Below are 22,854 nucleotides of genomic sequence, written 5' to 3'. Positions count from 1 at the left end.
GAAGAGGTGGCGGCGGCGGGAGCGGAGAAGAAGAGGGGAGGAAGCCACGGAGAAGAGAGGAGTTGGCGATGATGGATGAGGGAGAGTACCAATTCGATTGGGGGCATATATGATGGCGTACGTTGAATTGAGAGAGAGAGAGAGAGAGAGAGAGAGAGAGCAATTATGGGACGTATTAAAAGAGATTAAATAAGCCTCCTATATCTTTCTATTATGACATCTTTTAATATTATTTCTAAAGAATAAATGTGGAATAGTGGGATGAAAACTACTATGGGATATGAAATGGGCAATTATTGTTAAAAAAAAAAAAAAAACATATTGACTAGGTAGGATATTTAGATTGCCCACATACTATAGAAACAGCAACCTTATATATCATCATCGAGTCTATAATTCATAATTAGGTTTATGTCATGCTTGAAGGTAATTAAATGGTCTTGTGTCCATTAGGAAAAGTAATCTGCCCAATCTATTTACACGATTGAGAGTCTTTTTTTTTTTTTTTTGGGTGTTGCAAATATCCTTTCCATAATATTTCTAAGAGCCTTGCAAATATTTAACCCTCTGTTGAGTCTCACAGTGATGGAAGACTTATTACACATCATGCGACCGTTTGGATGTCAATCAAGAGATCATAGATTCAATACCATAAGTAAATGTATGAAAAGGCCAACTATTCTATAGTGTGTAGAAGACAACAAAGTAGAAGAGCTATTGATAAGTCGTAACAAAGTAACACAGCACATGGAACTGCTGGAGATGGGTGAGCAAAAAGGCATTTGCTTTCCGATACTTGTGTGGGGTCTTCCTGGGGGCAATAAGAATAAGAGTTCTAACATTATCATATCAAATCTAACACTCATTTATTCTGTTCTACAACTTTTGCAATAAGAATTTAGATTCAGTTCTCATCAAATCTCGAGTAATCAAAAAACCTTGATAAATAGTTAAAATTTTGAACATGTCATTGGAAGATAAAACAATATCATCAAACAAATATAACTTTGATATAAGTCATGATGAAAATTATATCACCATAATCAACTGACTTGAATGCTGGAGATAACAGATTTGTCCAATTTCAATCATCTTCAAGCATTCACAGTTATAAGATGTTTTGTGTATTAAACAAGTGCTCGGATGACAACATTAAGCAAAATATATGCACAATATCTGTACATCAAAAGATGAAACGATCAAGTGATGACATGAGAAATGAAATTTCTCATTGAACAATAATATATGTTAAATGCACAATCAGAAACCAAAGGTTCAGACAAGTTTGCACAAACCAAGTTATGGTAAAATATGTATGATTCAAGTGACTTGTTCCTCAGCAATTTTAGTATGATGGAAATTGAATGAACAACCTTGATACAAGATTTTAGGGATTCAATTTTAATATGATTGAACAACCTGCAGCAGAGCTTTGTATTCAGCTAAAGAAAAATCTTATGTTCATACAAATCCCTCGAAAATATGAAATCTTTTACAAAATGATGCAATTGTACCTATTGCAACAAAGGAAAGCAACATGGTGTCACCAAAAAAAATTACACATTAAGAGAGAACCGCAAATGTTACTGTGGCTCCATAAACTAATATACACAAATGTGATTCAACTTGGGATATTAGATGATCTTATGGGAGACATGAAAATGCTGAAAGAATAGACTTCAGATGATTTTTCATCTATCAGATCATTTCAAACTCACCTCGGTCCAGATAACTCAACTGCACGGAGGTTGTCAGTGGAGTCCAGAATCCAGTCGGAGGCACGATTGCGTGGAACAAACTCGGCTTCATGCTGAACCACTTCCACCCTTTGCCATTCGTCCCACCTCTCAGCAAGACCGTCGCCTTCAAGCATTCTCACCACCTCTGACATCTTCGGCCGTTCCATTGGAGAGCCCTGAGTGCAAAGCAGTGCAACTTGGATAAGTGATTCTACTTCAGAGCCAACATAGTTGTTCTGCAGATCTGGATCAATCAACATCTCCAGCTTTTTCTCTTTCAGAAGTCCTTTTACCTGAAAGCCACAAATGTCTGATGACTCAACTCATTCTATTGCAGGAAAACCAGATAAAATCCTACCTGATGTACTATAAATCGGAAAACTAAATTATAAAATTATAAAGAAAAACAATAAACTAGTTGCCCTTTAATATTTATGTATTAAGTAACTTCCGTATGGAACTCATTGATTTCGGACTAGAGCTTTATGCAAAACACACTCTCAACACTTGACCTATTGGAACTAAGAAATGCCTGGTGAAACTGGACCAGTTTTAACAAAGTCATGAACCTGGTCGAATCTGAATACATACTGAGAATCTCACCACCTAAGTGCCAAATGCATAACATAGTGAGAAAAAGTCATGAACCTGGTCGAATCTGAATACATACTACACAAACATTTTATGCCAGTTTCCCAAACTCTAATGTAAGGCTTCGGATATGATGGGAACCGTGTCTTGTACTTACCCAATCAAGCAACATAACATCATCATCGTTTGCAAGACGTGCAAGATCAAATGCTCTTTGACCTGTAATTAGTTCTAAAAGCATGATTCCATATCCAAAAACATCAGTCTTCTCAGAGGACTTTCCTGTTGACAAGTATTCTGGAGCAATATGTCCTATCGTTCCACGGACAGCCGTCGTTACATGGGTATCCTTGTAGTCCATTAGCTTGGCCAAGCCAAAGTCCCCAACAACTGCTTCAAACTCCTCATCCAACAAAATATTTGCAGCTTTAACATCACGATGAATAATTTTAGGATCACAATGATCGTGCAAGTAGGACAATCCCCTAGCAGAACCCAGTGCAATCCTTTGCCGAGTTGGCCAATCCAGCGGTGGTTCAGATGGTGGACGCTCTACAAACAAGTATGAAATATGTTCTTAAAGCAATCTATACTCAGGTAACCAACTAAGCTTACTTGAAGCATGTAAACATTCCAACTTAAGCAATTAAAATGGTAAATACCTCTTAAGCGTGATGCAACACTTCCATTGGCCATGTAAGGATATACAAGCAATCGTTCGGTTGGGGTCATACAAAACCCACGAAGCCTGAGTAAGTTTCGATGTACAGCCATGCTAATCATCTCAACTTCTGTTTGAAACTGAAGCTCTCCACCAGGTGTACGTTCTTCTTTTAGTCTCTTTACTGCTACAAGTGAACCGTCTGTAAGTCTTCCTTTATATACCTTTCCAAATCCACCTCTGCCCAAAATGTTCTTGTTGCTGAAATTATCAGTTGCAACTTGTAATTCTCGCAGCGAAAATCTTTTAAGCTGACCTAAGTGAACTTCTGGATCCTCTTCAGCTGTAAAAATGGTATTAGCGTCTATATATTATAAAAATGCATACAACATGTAGATTTACTGACTGAAAACTAACCAGGTACATCAAAGAAATGTTCTTGTGGCTTACGACGACGCCACCAGGCAAATCCAATAGCAGGTGCTGCAAATAGCAAAGCAGCACCTGCAGCAACTCCCCCAGCAATTGCTCCAGTGCTAGAGGCATTACTTTCTATTGAAATGACATCCATAAAGCATAAGCACTTTATGTATGAAATAGTTTCTTGCAATTTCATTAGGAACAACCAAGAATACGAGCCTTATCATAATGACATTTAAATAAACACCAATGAGTAGAAAGCATAGGGATAATTACCTCGAAGAGTGGGTGCAGTTGGAGGAACAAATGGAGGTGGTGGAGGCAAAGGAGGGGAACCAGGACAAGATTTTGTTGTACCGGGACCACATAAGTAAGGGTTGTTAGCAAAACTGCATATACAAGACAAAAAATCAGCATTAATAGAACAGCAGCTGCAGCTAATACCAAAAGCTGTATCAAAACCAGAAAGCACCTGATGGGAGTGAACAATTGGAAGGATCCAGTAGAAGGAACTTCTCCTGATAGATTGTTATTCGACAAATCTCTATGCCAATGAGAAGTACAATTGTCAAATATTAGCAACTAAAAAGTAATATTTTGTACACATGGTAATAATCAACTTACAGAACTTGAAGCGTTGTGATATTGGTCAAAGATGTTGGAATTAGACCCAACAGAGTATTGTTGTTAAGCCGGCTATCCTTTGACAGAATTTCCAAAACTAAAAAAGTTATGATAAACAAGGAACAAAGAAGTCTTCAGACAAAATAAAACAAAAAACAAAAAAATAAATTCAGTCGCCACCGAAATTTCCAAAGCAGCAAGCAATTTGTTCATTCATATGGCTTCAGCTTAATGAATAGATATGGGTTGCTCAAATTTCAACACTTAGCACAACCAGCTCTCAACCGACAAAGGCCTTTCATAGCAGCAAGGTGGAATGCCAGTTGGCAGATTGGCAGATACCTTATCTTGATACGTGTCATAAACTCAACATCCAACAGACTCCTCTACTAAGATTATTCTGTCACCTTGTTTTAGCTGTAACCATATCAGTAGCCCTGACCATGGTTTGGTTTGTACCAGAACAAAACCGAACCGGACCCAACCACGCTTGAACCAAAACCGAACTGGTTCGATGGTTGGCCGGTTCCAAACTGACCCAAAACTGGCTCTATGTGGTTCGGTTTCGATTCCTGGTTTTGGGAAAGCAGAACCGTCTGTTCAGTTCCTGAATCAGAACCAATGGTTCTAATTCTGGTTCAAACTGACAGTTCCATGATTTAAAAACAAAATTAAAAAGGTGGTCAAATGGGCTTGACCGACCATTGGGTCGATCGTTTGAGCCCCAACAGTCCAGTGATCGACCATTTCAGGGCTAGAGGAGCAAATAACCAGTATGCCCTCTCAATAGTGATATAAATGGTTATTTTCAAGGTTGTTTTGGTCATTTCGACTTATCAAATAAATAATAACTAAATTTGGGGGCATTTTAGGGGAGAAAAACCTCCAAAAAACCTATAACTATCTCTCAAACCCCTCATTCTTCTTCACACATTTAATTAAGCATTCATAATACTCTCTTAAGCTCTCTTATGCTCTCTAATCACCCTCTTAAGTTCTCTCCCTCGTTCCAATGGCAAGTGAAAACCACCACTTCATCAAGAATTTTGAAAGTCCGATCATAGCAACCCAAGAAAGCCAGTACATCATCGTTGAGTCAGAGGAATTCGATATGGCAACTAAAGCAATAAAGTCGAACATCTTCAAGCTTCATTTCAAGAAGGTCTAAAAGACTGATGATTTCTTCCATGTGACCTGCAACCACTATGGTCAAATTTTCAAATTTAAAAAAGGAAGAGGATACCTTTCCCAAGCATCATGAGAAGAAACACCCAATAGAAGTTGGTATGAAAAAAATCTAAACACAAATTTCCCAATACCCCACTAATTATACTTTTCATTTTTTTCATTAAAAAAATCATGAAAATTTAGCTAGATTTATTCCCGTCGAACATTTGTCTTTTAGTTTTGGTGAAAAATTCAATTTTATTGATTATTGTCAAAACACTTAAAATCCTACCCTTCATAAGTGTCTTGAGAAGAAACACCCAATAAGCAAAAGACAAATTTTCAAGTACCCCATTAATCCCACTTTTCATTTTTCTGTTGGAAAAAATTGTGAAGAATTAGCTAAATTTATTTTCATCGAACATTTGTCTTTTAGTTTTGATGAAAAATTTGATTTTATTGATTATTGTCAAAACACTTTAAATCTTGGTACCCAATGTGTTTCTCATTCTACTCTTACCCATTCTGTGCATAATCTTCTTTATAAAAAAGAAAAAGAGATTTACAAGTTATTTCGAGCTTTTGATGGTCGTGTTTCTGTTTCTGTCAATATTTTGAGTGATTACTGGCAAATGCACTCCTACATAGGTATCGCATATAATTGAATTGACAATGATTGGACCACATAAAAAAGAATTATTGTCTTCGGAGTTTTTTTTTTATGAATGACATCCTGTCAATAACATCTATAGAATGATAAAAACTATTTTAGAAGAATACTATTTGGTTCAATTTTTTTCACTTGGTTTCGATAATACATCCACATATACTGCTTCTATTTTGAAATTACAAGTATGTCAACTTGCTTTTGGTGGTTTTATTCATATCAGATGTTCTTGTTATGTTTTAAATTTGTGTGTCACATATCATTAGATTGACAATGATTGGACCATATAAAAAAGAATTATTGTCTTCAGAGTTTTTTTTTATGAATGACATCCTGTCAATAACATCTATAGAATGAAAAAGACTATTTTAGAATACTACTATTTGGTTTTAAATTTTTTTTCAATTGGTTTTAATAATACATCCACGAATACTGCTTCTATTTTGAAATTACAAGAAACATGTCAACTTGCTTTTGGTGGTGTTTTTTTTTTTTCATATTAGATGTTCTCATTATGTTTTAAATTTATGTGTAAAAGGTCTTAGGTCTCTTGAAAATTTTCTTCTTCAATTAACTAAGTTATTTCATTCTTCTAGAGTCATCCATAAGTAATGAAAGAGTGGGCTAGATTTTGTAAATTAAATGGTAAAAGATCAAAAAGATTTCCTAGGGACGTTCCTACCCAATGAGAAACTCGATAGAAATCTACATATAAGTTGCTTAATGAAAATTTTGAATTTGAAGAATTATTATGTACTTTTATTGCAAATAATGTTAGACAGTCAATTTATATCCACAACACTAGAATGTTTGTGAAAAAATTTTAGAAATTTTAAAAACTTTTAATGATACTACTTATACCTTAGCTGGTGTTTGTTATTCTACTATTCATATATTTTTAATTGTTTAGATTAATATTGTTAGTGCTTTAGAAGAATATCAACATGATCATAATTTAAATATGATTATAATAACAATAAAAATAAAATGGACAAATATGACTATCATAGCAATGATATCATTTCTCAATTGATAGTCATAATCTAAATATGACTATCATACTTCTATTTTTGATCCTCATATTAGAATAGATGGTTTGAGTGATTATTAAGTTTTTTATGAAAGTTTAGGATTAGAAGTTGATATTGGTGAAAAGTTAGAGAAAATAGAAAAATTCATCATTAACTTATATGATTAGACAACAAACTACCTTCAAAACTTCTCCATCTATGGATCAAGTTAGCGAGAGTAGCAAAATCAGTAAGGGAGAAATTATTATTACAAAGACAAAATCAAGAGGATTATCAAGAGTTTGCTTAGAGACATTGCTGCGAGTATAGAGTTTCCAATTCTTGACTGGTGGGAGTGATATGCAACAATCTTTCTAGTTTTGGCAACGATTGCAAAGCAAATACTAGTAACTTCAGTTTCAACAATAGTTGTGGAGCAAGCCTTCAACGCGAGAGGGCACATCTTGGATGAGACCTATTTGTGTATAACTCCCAAATCAGTTGAAGCTCAAACATACATCGACAATTGGACTAAGGCGGAGAAACAAAAATAAGAAATTATTCGCAAAGACAATGACTGCTTATTCGACGACCAATGTATCAACCAAAGAAACGATTGAAAAATCCAACACCGGAAGCCATTGAAAATTTTGAAATTTAAAAATTTGTTATTTTTTATAAAATATAAAAAATATTTTATAAAAACAAAAGACCCTTTGGGTTGAGGGTGGCCTATCGGCCATCCACTTCCCCTTGTGTCGGCGGGAGTCTTCGAATGCTTCGATAGCTCGAAAGACATTACCGCAAAGGTCCATATCTACAAATAGAAGACCTATTAGTCTTATACACGAAAACAAAAGGCAGAGGGAAAGAGTCAGACACTGACCCCGAGGGGAGGGGCTAATTTGAACTTCCCTAAGCTAAGTGTCGCTCATCTATAAGGTGGCCATGGACTCGGACAAAGCATCGAACAACTAGCGGAGTTGCTCCACTCTAGATCATTTAACCTCATAATCAAGTTTTGAAATTAATGGACCACATCAAGTCGACAGGCAACCCCCTTTGTGAAGAAAAAAAGAAGTATTTCTTCCAACCCTATTGGAAGAAAGCACCCCAGGACTCAACAAACAGGATAGGCAAAACGTAGACCAAATCCCTTAGACTCACAGTGAAGCAAGTCTGTAGAAAGGTTGACGATGGGGAGATACCAAGCCTTTGGCACTCCCCAACAAAGGCGACCAAGTAGCACCAAGAGTTTGACGCCACTTGGGTGAGAGAAAATTTTCAAAAATTCAAGATTTCAACAAAAAAAGGGATAGAGGGGGAATCTGAGCACTGCCACCAAGGTATCAAGAGAGGTACAAAAGAAATGGCATAACTCAAATGATCGATCACCAAGCCGAGGAGCTATCAGCTCGAACTTGCTAGGAATGTTAAAAGCTTCCCTGACGTGTATCAGGTCAACCTCTAAGATCCAAGGGTTGAAGTTACACGACCTCGACACAATCTGCGAGGTCCGACTCACCTCCGATGAGGTAGCCTCCCTTATCACGATGACTTTGACCCCTTCAATGGAGGTGGAAGTAGTGGAAGCCGACATCGAAGGTGGCGACGGGACCAAAGAACCATCTGACTCATGGTCGGACATTGGAGATAACAAGACATTTGGATCTATCTGAGTTTTTTGAGTGATAGCTCAAAGACGAAAGAAGATCTGAAGATCTGAAGGCTTTGAGAGGTTCAAAGATCCGAAGGCATCGAGAAGTTTTGAAGGTGTGAGCGACCTTTTACTTAACTGCCTCATTGGCCAATGCTTTGGCTAACGAGACACGTAGCATCTTACCATTGGTTGAAGCTGATCAACTGAAATCATTATGATCTTTGGAATCCCTGACGGCACATGCAGTCTCCGCATGGATGTCCCTGCGAACGCCAAGTGAGCCCTATGATAGTTGAAGCGACAACAACCAAATTCAACTAGATTTGCTAGGCGACCAAATCAACGCACTTACTGAAGATCGAGATGGAGACAACGCATGCGAGTCCACATGTCACGATCTTGCGAAGAGAGAAAGTTCCTCGTGTAAGGCACTCGTCCCATGCATGGCCCTTCTAGTCGAACGTCTGAGCGCTAGGGCCTTAGGCCGACTAGCCAAACTACAAGCTCTGAGAGGGGGGGGTGAATTAGTGCAGCGGATTAAAACTTCGGTTTTAGAAAATCTTTCGTACGATAAGAACGGAACTTGAAAAACTTAATCTTGAAAGCGTATTCTTAAATATGCGCAGCAAAAGTAATAAGGAACTAAAGCATATAAGAAGGTTTGCAATAATGTAAATAGCAATAATGAAATGCAAACCAAGGATCACGCCGATTTTAGAGTGGTTCGGTCAAATGACCTACTCCACTTGCGAGGCCCCTCTTCGATGAGGCTCCCACCTTCCACTAGCAAGTCTCTTGAAATGGAAGGGTAAATACCCCTCTTACAACTCTTTACAAGCGGTTCACTCTCTTACAAATTTTTAGCAAGAAAGAAGGAGGTGAACACTAGCAAATTGAAAACAAAAGTATCTAAGACTTTTCTAGGGCCTTTCTCTCAAACACTTGCTGCTCAAAAAGTTGTGTTCTCAGCTGAGAATAGAGGGGTATTTATAGGCCCCAAGAGGATTCAAATTTGGGCTCCAAAATTTGAATTCTCGTTGGGTTCCCGATGCTGGCGGTGGCACCGCCTGTCACTTGTCGAGCTGATAGTGCTGGGCGGTGCCACCGCCCAGCCAAGCGGTGCCACCGCCTGGCTCTCGGACACTGGGCGGTGCCACCGCCCAGCCCAGGCGGTGCCACCGCCTATAGTGTTTTCAGCCCGTCTACAGTGTTTTCAGCCTACTTAGTTTGGCTTCAATCTTGGCCCAAACTAATCCGAACTCGGGCCCAATTGGCCCCTACTTAGGTTATAGGATTAATACCTAATCCTAACCCTAATTAACATGCTAACTACGAATTTAAAGACATTTTCTAAGCTATTACAAAGTTCGTAAGTCAAGACTTCTTCCGGCGAGCTTCCGACGAACTTCCGACGGTCTTCCGATAAACTCTCGGAAACCATTCTGCGGACTCCCGGCAAGCTCCTAGACTTCACGATTTGATCTTGGCGTGTTCCAACGAGCTTCTTCGGCAAGCACCGATCTTTCTCGGCGAGCTCCGCGAACTTCCAACGAACCTTCCGGCGAGGTTCCGAAAATCCCTTCGGCAAGCTCCCTACTCATTCTCGGCTAGTTCCGGCAGCATTCCCGACGAACCTTCGGACTTCCGTCAAACTCTTGAACTCCCAACGAATCCTTCGTGCTGGACTCCGCACTTTGTTTCGCTTTATGTCTTCATCGTTATCGTAGTTAATCCTGCACAGCAAGCCAAAACTCTACTCCGATCTAGATAGTTATTACAACGCGAATCGACATTATGTTGCCCGGCATGTCATTGATTGGCGCTTCGTCCGATTCTTCAGCGCATCGTCCTCTCTTGCGGCTTGTTGCCCAATCGGCGGTTGACCTCCGCAACCCCGATATCCTTGGTGCAATTCCGCTCTTGGCCTGATGCCCGACGTCCGAAGCCTTCTGCCATCCAATATCCTAACGTGATCTCCTCCGGCGCAACGTCAATTCCTCTTGCGTTAACTGTCTAATCCTGATCGAGTAGACCTGCATCACTCAAAATGCAGTTAAACATCTAAACACAATCAATTAGTTTCATCATCAAAATCCGAGATTCAACAATCTCCCCCTTTTTGATGATGACAACTAATTGATGACTAACGGAGTTAACCTTAACTCCCCGGAGTTTAACCAAACTCCCCCTATCAATATGTCATTGATAGAACACTTGGATTATCCCAAATCCAAGTAACATTCATCATATGTTATGAAAAACATTTAAACCATTATGCAAATATATATAAAATATTCAATTCAATGCATGAAGTCATCAATATACTTCTCCCCCTATGTCATCAACAAAAAGGAGAAGTACCTACTCTTATGTGTTTAGAAATAAAAAGTTCCATACATTGCATGAAACACATAGTAACAAATTTTATCATCATGCAATCTAGCAATTAAAGATGTGTAAGTTTAGCATGTTTGCTTTTCTTGAGATAACAACTAATTGCTTCTCTTTAGACTACAAGCTAGCAATTTTCATGATATGCACGTTTCACAATATACAAGCTAGCAAAAATTTCGAAAGCAAATGTAAGATAGCTTTCTTGTGTAAGCTCATAATTCTTGCTTCCTATTGCAATGTGCAAGTTGCAAGTTTTGTTTCTTGAGATAGGCAAGATAGCACTTTTGCAATTTTTGTTTCTTAAGATAGGCAAGCTTGTGATGTTCAAAATAACAAGCTCTTTCTTCTATAAGTGTCATTTTTGCTTTCTTTAAAAAGTGTAAGCTAGCAAAATGTTTGAAAAAGTGATCAAGTTTTACAACATACAAGCTAGCAAAAATGTCAAACTAGCAAGAGATAATGTTTTACACGAGGCAAGCAAACAATTTGGCAAATGTTACATTTGCATCTTCTCTTTTGAGAAGTGCAAATTTTGCTTTCATCTTGAATTGTGCAAGCTAGTTAGTTTGCCTCTTTTCATGATGTCCATGCTAGAAATTCTTGCTCCCCTTTGTCATTGTCAAAAAGAAGAGAAGACCCTTATATCAATTTTCATATTATGACAAAGGTAAGTATTATTCTTATTTGTGCATCATTATATATTCAAATTAAAACATACACAATTTTAATAACCTTATTTTTCATGCACGATACCGAAAAATAAATCAATCATCATTGATAAGCATATCATACATGATACTCAAACATTAAAATTTTCAAGCATTTATCAACATGTTGATCATGATACTAAACATTCATCATTTAAAGCATTCATGATACACATCATATGCAATACATCACATAAAAAGCATAAGTGTTGCATTCATCATTTTAGCAACAATTCGTAGCATTTCATCATATGACAAGATATCAGTAAGTAAAATTACAATGCTAGTTCTTGATATCTTAATATGATGCAAACATGGCATATGGCAATCATAGCATTTCGATTATCAATTTACCATATATTCCGATGCAAGCTTCTTTTGATATCTCAACATAATTCAAATTTAAATATGACACTTATAGTATCAATTCATATATTTCTCCCCCTTTGTCATTACCGAAAAGAAGGGAGAAATCGATGGCCAAAAGATTTTAATTATTATACAAGCCAACTTACAAAATCATGTCATGATATCAAGAAAATTCAAGAAGGATATGATTCATTCAATAAATCCTTTTAATAGAGCAAAAGGATTATACAACCAAGGATCATGATTAAAATATATCAATATCATAGATCAAGTCATGATTCGTGATTCATCATAAAGCAAATTAATTTTCAATCATCTCAGAAGGCTTTTAAGGAATTTTTGAAACATAGGAGAATGATTAATTTAAGCATGCAATGTTTCAATTAAATTCAAGTCATGAATACCAATACTTTCATATTGTGAGTATCAATTCATGAATACCAAAAGATATTATTTGTGATTCCAATTTTACAAGATCAAGATTATGATTTAAATAAAACTTATTCAAATTAAATCGGTAACTTGAAACTCATAATCAAGTCATCAAAATCAATTTCGAGATTCACAAAATATCATGAAATCATTCATCTTGATCCGATGGGAAACACATTTTCTTTTTAAGTGATTCTTTAACACATCATCAAAATCTCATTCATAATTCAAGTGATTTACAAGATATCATAAATGAATTTATCACTTGTATTTCATCAAAAATCGAGAACTTTAGAGATAGAAAATGATTGAAGCATTTAACAAGATTGAAGCATGATTCATATTTAAAATGTATCTAATGTCGTAAATACGAATCAAGCATTTGTCAAATTTGAAATCATCCTCAAAATTACATTCAATAAATTTATATATGACAAGCATAGATTTATTGAAAAATCAATAACATAGAGGATTGTATTTCATTTTTATAAATTTCTATTCATGTGTTTTGCTTCTTATAAGCATGCCTTTGCTTTAAAAAGAAATGTCAACATTCAAGATAGAAAGGCAAATTTTATCATAAAGATTTATTAAGTCGAATCGCATTAAGCATGTAGCATTTTCCAAAAGATTTGATTCAAAATATTCACATAATTCATGAAATGAGTTCATTAATTTCAATAGGATAGAGAATCCATTTTCATGTCATGCAATTGATTTCATATGAGCATATTTAAAATTTTCATGTAAAAACTATGCATCATGTTGAGAGCAAAATCATCGTTATGTTTTCTTCTATCTATTAATCACATTTGGTGTGTAAGCATTATCATAAAACATGTCATTATCATCAAGGCTCGCCGTACCGGCGTTTCGACCCGGGCTCGGTACGGTACGGTACGGTATATCGCTCGGTACACCCAGGTGTACCGAGCGGTACACTCACGTGTACCGAGCACTGTATACTGCTACAGTGTTACTGTACACTGCTACAGTGTCGGTACGGTACGGAGCGGTCCACGTACCGCTGGCCTATCGGACCGGTACGTACCGCCCGTACCGGGCGGTACAGTCCGGTACGGCAAACCTTGATTATCATGATGTTTAATTTGTAGCAAACAATGCATCTAGTTTTGAAACTAAAATCAACATGAATTTATCACGATCATACATATATATTTAATTTTTGTTTGTGTTTCATTTTGGATTGAGTAAAAGAAAATGTTTATGAAAGTGTTGAGCATCATGTTTAGAACCGAAAGCATCATCACCATCAAGGCATCATTCCAAAACATAGGGTATCATCATTTTAAATTCTCATGCATAATATCAAAATACACAATTATAGATTAATCCTATTAAACATAATCATGCAAATTAATTTTTATGTCAAAACCATACATCAAAATCCAATACGAAAATCATAAACATTCATGGAATTTTGTATTATCACAAATTAAGCAATCATCATTCATAATTTTTAATTTTTCAAAAATACTAGAAAGAAAAGAAAAAAAATCCTACTAACTAAGTTAAGCACTCATGTAATTTCAAAATAATTCAAGAGAGTTGAGTTACTTACCTTGTAGTCGAAGCTCGTCAAAGCCCAATTCGCCGTTTCACCTTTGGAAGTTTTTGATTCATCCTTGGTTGCCTTCCTCTTCTTTGGCCTCTTCCTCCGTTCAAGTTCATTGTTTATTTTAGATTTTTGTTTAATGAACTTATTAAGAGTTAATGTTCGAAGTTCAAGTTCATCATTGTCCTCATCACTTGAGTCATCGCTCAAGTGGTATTCATTTGTCCGGAGTTCCAAATCCTTCCTGTTCTTTGGAAGGTGGTCCAACTGTTCATTGTGTTCATCATGTGCATTGCGCACCATTTCATATGTCATCAATGAGCCGATAAGTTCTTCAATTGGAAAAATATTTAAATCTTTTGTTTCTTGTATTACCGTTACTTTTGATTCCCAAACTTTAGAAAGTGATCGTAAAACTTTACTAGCAAGTTCAAAATTCGAGAAACATTTGCCAAGAGCTTGTAAACCATTGACGACATCCATAAAACGGGTGTACATGTCAACAATGGTTTCGCTCGGCTTCATTTGAAAAAGCTCGAAATCATGCATTAAAATGTTAACTTTCGAGTCTTTGACTCTACTAGTTCCCTCGTGTGTGATTTCAAGTGTTCGCCAAATATCAAAAGCCGTTTTGCACGTAGAAATCCGATTGAACTCATTCTTGTCTAAAGCGCAAAATAAGGCATTCATAGCCTTTGCGTTTAAAGAAAAATACTTCTTCTCCAAATCCGACCATTCGTTCATCGGTTTAGAGGGAAGATGAAAACCGTTTTCAACAATATTCCATAAATCCAAATTCATAGAAATCAAGAAAACTCTCATTCGAGTTTTCCAATAAGTGTAGTCCAATCCGTTAAACAACGGTGGACGAAAAATCGATAGGCCCTCTTGAAAGCCATGAAGAGCCATTTCTCTCAGGTGTAAATCCGAAATGAGAAATACCGGGCTCTGATACCAATTGTTAGGATCGGAGCAGCACTAAGAGGGGGGGGGGTGAATTAGTGCAGCGGATTAAAACTTCGGTTTTAGAAAATCTTTCGTACGATAAGAACGGAACTTGAAAAGCTTAATCTTGAAAGCGTATTCTTAAATATGCGCAGCAAAAGTAATAAGGAACTAAAGCATATAAGAAGGTTTGCAATAATGTAAATAGCAATAATGAAATGCAAACCAAGGATCACGCCGATTTTAGAGTGGTTCGGTCAAATGACCTACTCCACTTGCGAGGTCCCTCTTCGATGAGGCTCCCACCTTCCACTAGCAAATCTCTTGAAATGGAAGGGTAAATACCCCTCTTACAACTCTTTACAAGCGGTTCACTCTCTTACAAATTTTTAGCAAGAAAGAAGGAGGTGAACACTAGCAAATTGAAAACAAAAGTATCTAAGACTTTTCTAGGGCCTTTCTCTCAAACACTTGCTGCTCAAAAAGTTGTGTTCTCAGCTGAGAATAGAGGGGTATTTATAGGCCCCAAGAGGATTCAAATTTGGGCTCCAAAATTTGAATTCTCGTTGGGTTCCCGATGCTGGCGGTGGCACCGCCTGTCACTTGTCGAGCTGATAGTGCTGGGCGGTGCCACCGCCCAGCCAAGCGGTGCCACCGCCTGGCTCTCGGACACTGGGCGGTGCCACCGCCTATAGTGTTTTCAGCCCGTCTACAGTGTTTTCAGCCTACTTAGTTTGGCTTCAATCTTGGCCCAAACTAATCCGAACTCGGGCCCAATTGGCCCCTACTTAGGTTATAGGATTAATACCTAATCCTAACCCTAATTAACATGCTAACTACGAATTTAAAGACATTTTCTAAGCTATTACAAAGTTCGTAAGTCAAGACTTCTTCCGACGAGCTTCCGACGAACTTCCGACGGTCTTCCGATAAACTCTCGGAAACCATTCTGCGGACTCCCGGCAAGCTCCTAGACTTCACGATTTGATCTTGGCGTGTTCCAACAAGCTTCTTCGGCAAGCACCGATCTTTCTCGGCGAGCTCCGCGAACTTCCAACGAACCTTCCGGCGAGGTTCCGAAAATCCCTTCGGCAAGCTCCCTACTCATTCTCGGCTAGTTCCGGCAGCATTCCCGACGAACCTTCGGACTTCCGTCAAACTCTTGAACTCCCAACGAATCCTTCGTGCTTGACTCCGCACTTTGTTTCGCATTATGTCTTCATCGTTATCGTAGTTAATCCTGCATAGCAAGCCAAAACTCTACTCCGATCTAGATAGTTATTACAACGCGAATCGACATTACGTTGCCCGGCATGTCATTGGTTGGCGCTTCGTCCGATTCTTCAGCGCATCGTCCTCTCTTGCGGCTTGTTGCCCAATCGGCGGTTGACCTCCGCAACCCCGATATCCTTGGTGCAATTCCGCTCTTGGCCCGATGCCCGACGTCCGAAGCCTTCTGCCATCCAATATCCTAACGTGATCTCCTCCGGCGCAACGTCAATTCCTCTTGCGTTAACTGTCTAATCCTGATCGAGTAGACCTGCATCACTCAAAATGCAGTTAAATATCTAAACACAATCAATTAGTTTCATCATCAAAATCCGAGATTCAACAACTATCATACTTCTATTTTTGATCCTCATATTAGAATAGATGGTTTGAGTGATTATTAAGTTTTTTATGAAAGTTTAGGATTAGAAGTTGATATTGGTGAAAAGTTAGAGAAAATAGAAAAATTCATCATTAACATATATGATTAGACAACAAACTACCTTCAAAACTTCTCCATCTATGGATCAAGTTAGCGAGAGTAGCAAAATCAGTAAGGGAGAAATTATTATTACAAAGACAAAATCAAGAGGATTATCAAGAGTTTGCTTAGAGACATTGCTGCGAGTATAGAGTTTCCAATTCTTGACGGGTGGGAGTGATATGCAACAATCTTTCTAGTTTTGGCAACGATTGGAAAGCAAATACTTGTAACTTCAGTTTCAACAATAGTTGTGGAGCAAGCCTTCAACGCGAGAGGGCACATCTTGGATGAGACCTATTTGTGTATAACTCCCAAATCAGTTAAAGCTCAAACATACATCGACAATTGGACTAAGGCGGAGAAACAAAAATAAGAAATTATTCGCAAAGACAATGACTGCTTATTCGACGACCAATGTATCAACCAAAGAAACGATTGAAAAATCCAACACCGGAAGCCATTGAAAATTTTGAAATTTAAAAATTTGTTATTTTTTATAAAATATAAAAAATATTTTATAAAAACAAAAGACCCTTTGGGTTGAGGGTGGCCTATCGGCCATCCACTTCCTCTTGTGTCGGCGGGAGTCTTCGAATGCTTCGATAGCTCGAAAGACATTACCGCAAAGGTCCATATCTACAAATAGAAGACCTATTAGTCTTATACACGAAAACAAAAGGCAGAGGGAAAGAGTCAGACACTGACCCCGAGGGGAGGGGCTAATTTGAACTTCCCTAAGCTAAGTGTCGCTCATCTATAAGGTGGCCATGGACTCGGACAAAGCATCGAACAACTAGCGGAGTTGCTCCACTCTAGATCATTTAACCTCATAATCAAGTTTTGAAATTAATGGACCACATCAAGTCGACAGGCCACCCCCTTTGTGAAGAAAAAAAGAAGTATTTCTTCCAACCCTATTGGAAGAAAGCACCCCAGGACTCAACAAACAGGATAGGCAAAACGTAGACCAAATCCCTTAGACTCACAGTGAAGCAAGTCTGTAGAAAGGTTAACGATGGGGAGATACCAAGCCTTTGGCACTCCCCAACAAAGGCGACCAAGTAGCACCAAGAGTTTGACGCCACTTGGGTGAGAGAAAATTTTCAAAAATTCAAGATTTCAACAAAAAAAGGGATAGAGGGGGAATCTGAGCACTGCCACCAAGGTATCAAGAGAGGTACAAAAGAAATGGCATAACTCATATGATCGATCACCAAGCCGAGGAGCTATCAGCTCGAACTTGCTAGGAATGTTGAAAGCTTCCCTGACGTGTATCAGGTCAACCTCTAAGATCCAAGGGTTGAAGTTACACGACCTCGACACAATCTGCGAGGTCCGACTCACCTCCGATGAGGTAGCCTCCCTTATCACGATGACTTTGACCCCTTCAATGGAGGTGGAAGTAGTGGAAGCCGACATCGAAGGTGGCGACGGGACCAAAGAACCATCTGACTCATGGTCGGACATTGGAGATAACAAGACATTTGGATCTATCTGAGTTTTTTGAGTGATAGCTCAAAGACGAAAGAAGATCTGAAGATCTGAAGGCTTTGAGAGGTTCAAAGATCCGAAGGCATCGAGAAGTTTTGAAGGTGTGAGCGACCTTTTACTTAACTGCCTCATTGGCCAATGCTTTGGCTAACGAGACACGTAGCATCTTACCATTGGTTGAAGCTGATCAACTGAAATCATTATGATCTTTGGAATCCCTGACGGCACATGCAGTCTCCGCATAGATGTCCCTGCGAACGCCAAGTGAGCCCTATGATAGTTGAAGCGACAACAACCAAATTCAATTAGATTTGCTAGGCGACCAAATCAACGCACTTACTGAAGATCGAGATTGAGACAACGCATGCGAGTCCACATGTCACGATCTTGCGAAGAGAGAAAGTTCCTCGTGTAAGGCACTCGTCCCATGCATGGCCCTTCTAGTCGAACGTCTGAGCGCTAGGGCCTTAGGCCGACTAGCCAAACTACAAGCTCTGGGCTCTTAGGTTGACTGATCGAACGTCTAAACGCTGAACCTCTTGGCCAACTAACTAAACAGCTAAACACATGGTTTTCTCACTGACCGAACGCAATGCACAACCTACAGGCCAAAGTTGCATTTCGACGATGCATAGCCTATGGGCTAAATGTGCATTTCGACAACATAGCCTACGACCCAAACGAGCATTTCGACGATGCACAACCTACAAGCCAAATGTACATTTTGACGATACACAACCTGTAAGACTAATATGCATTTTGACGAGACAACCTATAGACAAACGTGCATTTCGATGGCACATCGTCTATGAGCAAAATATGTATTTTGACGATGCACAACCTAGGGACCAAACGTGCATTTCAACAACACACGGCTTTCAAGATTAACATACACGCCAACCACGTGCGGTCCGGAGCCTAGTGCATGTTGCTACAACACCCTATCGAACACCCTTGAAGCCAACGACCCATTCAAGTGAGAAGTTAGAATCATCACTCGACGCACTCCAGGATCGATGACTCTGCGACATAAAAACGCTGTAATGGAGAGGGCTAGTGATAGGTGAGTGATGGGTAAGAGATGACATGAAGAACACGTAAGCTATCACATGGTAACACATGGCCAATAGGTAGACCATCCAAAAAACACGTCGATCAAACATGACCCAAACGTGGCAATCGGATCTAAAGATGCATGGCCATCACGAACCGTACATGGTCGAATGTCCAAACCCTATGATTGGCAAAAATGGATGACATAGGCTTTAGGAGTACTAGCCATCATGCCATACCCTCACTTAAAATGTTACACGTTCCCCTCTTGCCGTCGACGATCCCAGATGTAATTGCTCTTGAATCACTTATAAAAGGGACCCCAAGTACAGTACATACTCAACACGCTCTTTTCCGTCCCAACTAACGAATCTGACTCGTTCGACTAGTCCAACCATTCTATACTTGAGAACTAACTTGATCATCGAAGGGGCATTTGTCGAGAGCACCCCCAACCTAGTCTTGCAGGGTCGGTGCCCCAAAGAACTACCTTCTAGAACTGAGATGAACTTGGAACAAACCTCACTTGGATCCAAATCGTCACTCCAACTTAGACAACCAGAATCTGTACCAACAGTACGGATGAGTTTATATAGTCCTACTGAGCAAGACTATGCCTAAAGAGACTTTTGGAGTGAAGATTACCTTACCAATGTTATCATGCAAACAAAAACAATAAATTAGGTAGACTAAAGAAATCGCAGACTTCGTAAGTTTGAATCAATATTTCTCAGAAGAATGTCCATTGAATTAGGTAAACAACATTGCCAACAAATATTTCCCCATTGCAACAAAAGCAGCAGCAGTAACAACAGCATATAAATCCCAATTCTTTTGGCTAATATTTAGATGGCATCTATTTATTTTGGGTCTAAGGGCTTCATAGAATGATCACTTAATTCAAAGAACTAGTGCATATTTAATGTTAGTCAGCTTTATTGGCTCAAACACAAAAATAGATGAAGAGAAGCAAACATGCTCGCAAAGAGGTTGAACATTATGTAACTATGACATTCTGAATCATTAAAGAAATCAGAAATTGCATAAGTAAATAAATTACCACCATATAAATGTTCATTATGCTAAGCACGTAAAATCCAAGGTTAAGTTTCAAACATACATATAAAATCTATGTAAAAAAACAAAGGGAATGAGAAACCATACAGAAACCGCAGTTTAGTTAGTTTCCCCAATGAATCAGGTATTTCACCAGTGAAATTGTTTAGATAAAGATCCAAGCTCACCAAATTTGTCAAATTTCCAAGCTCACTAGGAATTGTCCCACTAATGTTGTTACTGTAAATTTCCCTGTTTTTGATGAAAAAAGATTTTTTTTTCATCAATACAACAAATCAACAAAAGGGACCCCAAAAGATAGTTCTAGTCATAAAGATTACACTGTGCTCATCCAGGATTTGTAGCCATAAACATGATGCCTCAATGAGAAAACATTAACTTCTTATAGTCAAATGTAAAACAATATATAGTTCAAAAGAATAATTGAAATAATTAGGTTCTGAGAAAATATCTGACTTGTTCAAAATGCATCACACATAATTTTAGTTCCAACTAAACATAATGTACTACATTGGTCCATCAGTACAACAAAAGAATCAATTTGGACACTCTTTTCTAGTGAGGAATGCCTAACTGAATTAATCACAACAAATTTCATTTGTCTCAGCAATGGGGCACACAATATCAATTAACAAATCCAGAAATCATTTTAGAAAGTTGTGCCAAATAGTCTTGATCTTTTTAGGACATTAAAAGCAATGGGGAACAATTTTTCTCCCCAAAGTAAGCAAATTGCATCAATGATAAAAGTGAAAGAAGATAATGAATACGATATATGCCAGAAACTTGCCTAGATTAGAACTTGACTGATCTTGAAATAAATGAAAAGAAGATTTGTTAAGGATGGATCAATGAGAAGCAATGTTAATCATTTTATTTAAAAGGAGCCACCGTTGCTTTCAAGGCCTGATTTATTATTAGGTTATACATTCATAACCAATAGAGAGGCAATCAGTGCAAATTGAACTCAGAAGTAATAACTTTGCATGTTACAGTTGAATTAGATTTGTAGTTCTGGATCATTTACCCCCTTTAATAAACAAATTTTACAAGTGAAAATGGTGAGATTCGATTTCATGTGCCTCGTTTGTTCATTACACTCAACTTCTTATATTATAGATATAAACTACAATCAAGTATTTAGTAAGACCAGCAATAAGATCTTGGCATGACTTACAGATATTGCAAATTTTTCAAAAGACCAATCTGTGGGACCAAGTTTCCAGATAAGTTTGCATTTCCCAGATCACTGAGATAAACCAAAAATGGTTAGTTCAACATGTTCTTTAAAGTTTTCATATTTAGCTCAACGATATGTGTCCACTTACACTCTAATAACACTATTGTCATTGTTGCATGTGACATGGAACCATGTGCATGGATTGACCAAAGTTGGATCCCAGCTCTGCAGCACGCCATTAGGATCATTTAAATAGGTCTTTAGAGTATGCAACGCATCACCTATTGAAATATATAAGTGAAGCCATAAGTAATGCTTGAACAATTCTAAGCAGTTAATACACTAAGGAAACTACCAGAGAAGGGCACATAGAACAATAAAATATATAACATAAAAAATAGAACTATTAGAAACTACATAATCACAAATACACTAGCCATGAAAATGGATTACATATTTGGAAAATCTATGTCTATCTTTAATCAACAAATACGAAGTTAAGTACACTTGCTAAATAGATACTAAATATATAACTGTGTTTATCTGAAAAAGATATGGATATTAAACAGATCTATGTGATAGAGATACAAGGCTGAAAAAGATGTAAATATTGCATGAAATTGATACATTACCAACAAAGAATTATGTTCGGTATCAGACCATTGTTCCTTATTTCTTCTTCATGCATGGGTCAGAGAAACTTGAATGCTATTTTAGGTTTTAAGTCATGATGGTCATCGTGCATGTTCAGTTTAGAATCGGCACCGATACTTGCTCAACAAAATTATGCCATGCTACTATCCTCAGCAGAAGATTTCTTGTTTAATTTGTAAACTGGTATGCATGTCATACAATATAAAAGGCAATCATACTAACACCGTGTTCATTCAGGAAGAACTTGAGATGCTAGTTAATTCAGTAAGGACATGAGATAAACTAAACAAATTGTCGTAGGTTAAAGCCTCAAAAAGATTTTGGTAGATCCTATGAAAATTTATGAGAAAATTAAAGCACCATTTGATAAACCTTAATCAGTGATGCTTTTAGGTTACTACTTCTAAGTCATCATCATTAACATTCATGACCTCTCTTTTTATAACTAAATGTTTCATCGAAGGAAATTGTAGGTACAGCTGGTAATGGTTCATCTTATATTTTATTACTCCCTTGGAGAAATGATTGATAAGGGTCATCTGCAGAAAAGAGCTAGACAATGTAGTTTGAAGTTAGACATGCTTATATTGTTATAGGTGCTTTCTTCTTTATGGAGTCTGCTTCACCACCTTCTCCTTTCTCTGCAGTGTCTGCTTACCTTGCAGCATTCCTCCCTTCTGTTGC

The 22,854-nt window shown here is 37.8% G+C and overlaps 1 protein-coding gene across 1 annotated transcript in view; it reads right to left on the bottom strand.

Annotated features, from left to right (window-relative positions):
* Positions 1–1,563: 1,563 nt before the first annotated feature.
* The window catches only part of LOC135639153 (LRR receptor kinase BAK1-like), a 22,699-nt gene continuing 1,408 nt past the window's right edge, over positions 1,564–22,854 (bottom strand). Inside the window, exons 2-11 of the mRNA XM_065152943.1 lie at positions 21,665–21,797; positions 21,514–21,585; positions 20,424–20,567; positions 4,036–4,107; positions 3,884–3,955; positions 3,688–3,800; positions 3,409–3,543; positions 2,993–3,334; positions 2,488–2,882; positions 1,564–2,032 (exon numbers count right to left, since the gene is read on the bottom strand). Of these exons, the coding sequence (XP_065009015.1) occupies positions 1,715–2,032; positions 2,488–2,882; positions 2,993–3,334; positions 3,409–3,543; positions 3,688–3,800; positions 3,884–3,955; positions 4,036–4,107; positions 20,424–20,567; positions 21,514–21,585; positions 21,665–21,797 (1,796 nt within the window). The 3' untranslated portion in view covers positions 1,564–1,714. The remainder of the gene's footprint in view (positions 2,033–2,487; positions 2,883–2,992; positions 3,335–3,408; positions 3,544–3,687; positions 3,801–3,883; positions 3,956–4,035; positions 4,108–20,423; positions 20,568–21,513; positions 21,586–21,664; positions 21,798–22,854) is intronic.

The sequence above is a fragment of the Musa acuminata genome, chromosome BXJ3-5 (genome assembly GCF_036884655.1).
Source record: "Musa acuminata AAA Group cultivar baxijiao chromosome BXJ3-5, Cavendish_Baxijiao_AAA, whole genome shotgun sequence".
In the NCBI taxonomy this organism is placed as follows: Eukaryota; Viridiplantae; Streptophyta; class Magnoliopsida; order Zingiberales; family Musaceae; genus Musa; species Musa acuminata.
The sequence above is the reverse complement of the archived record's forward strand: the minus strand, read 5'-3'. Positions and strand labels throughout refer to the sequence as shown.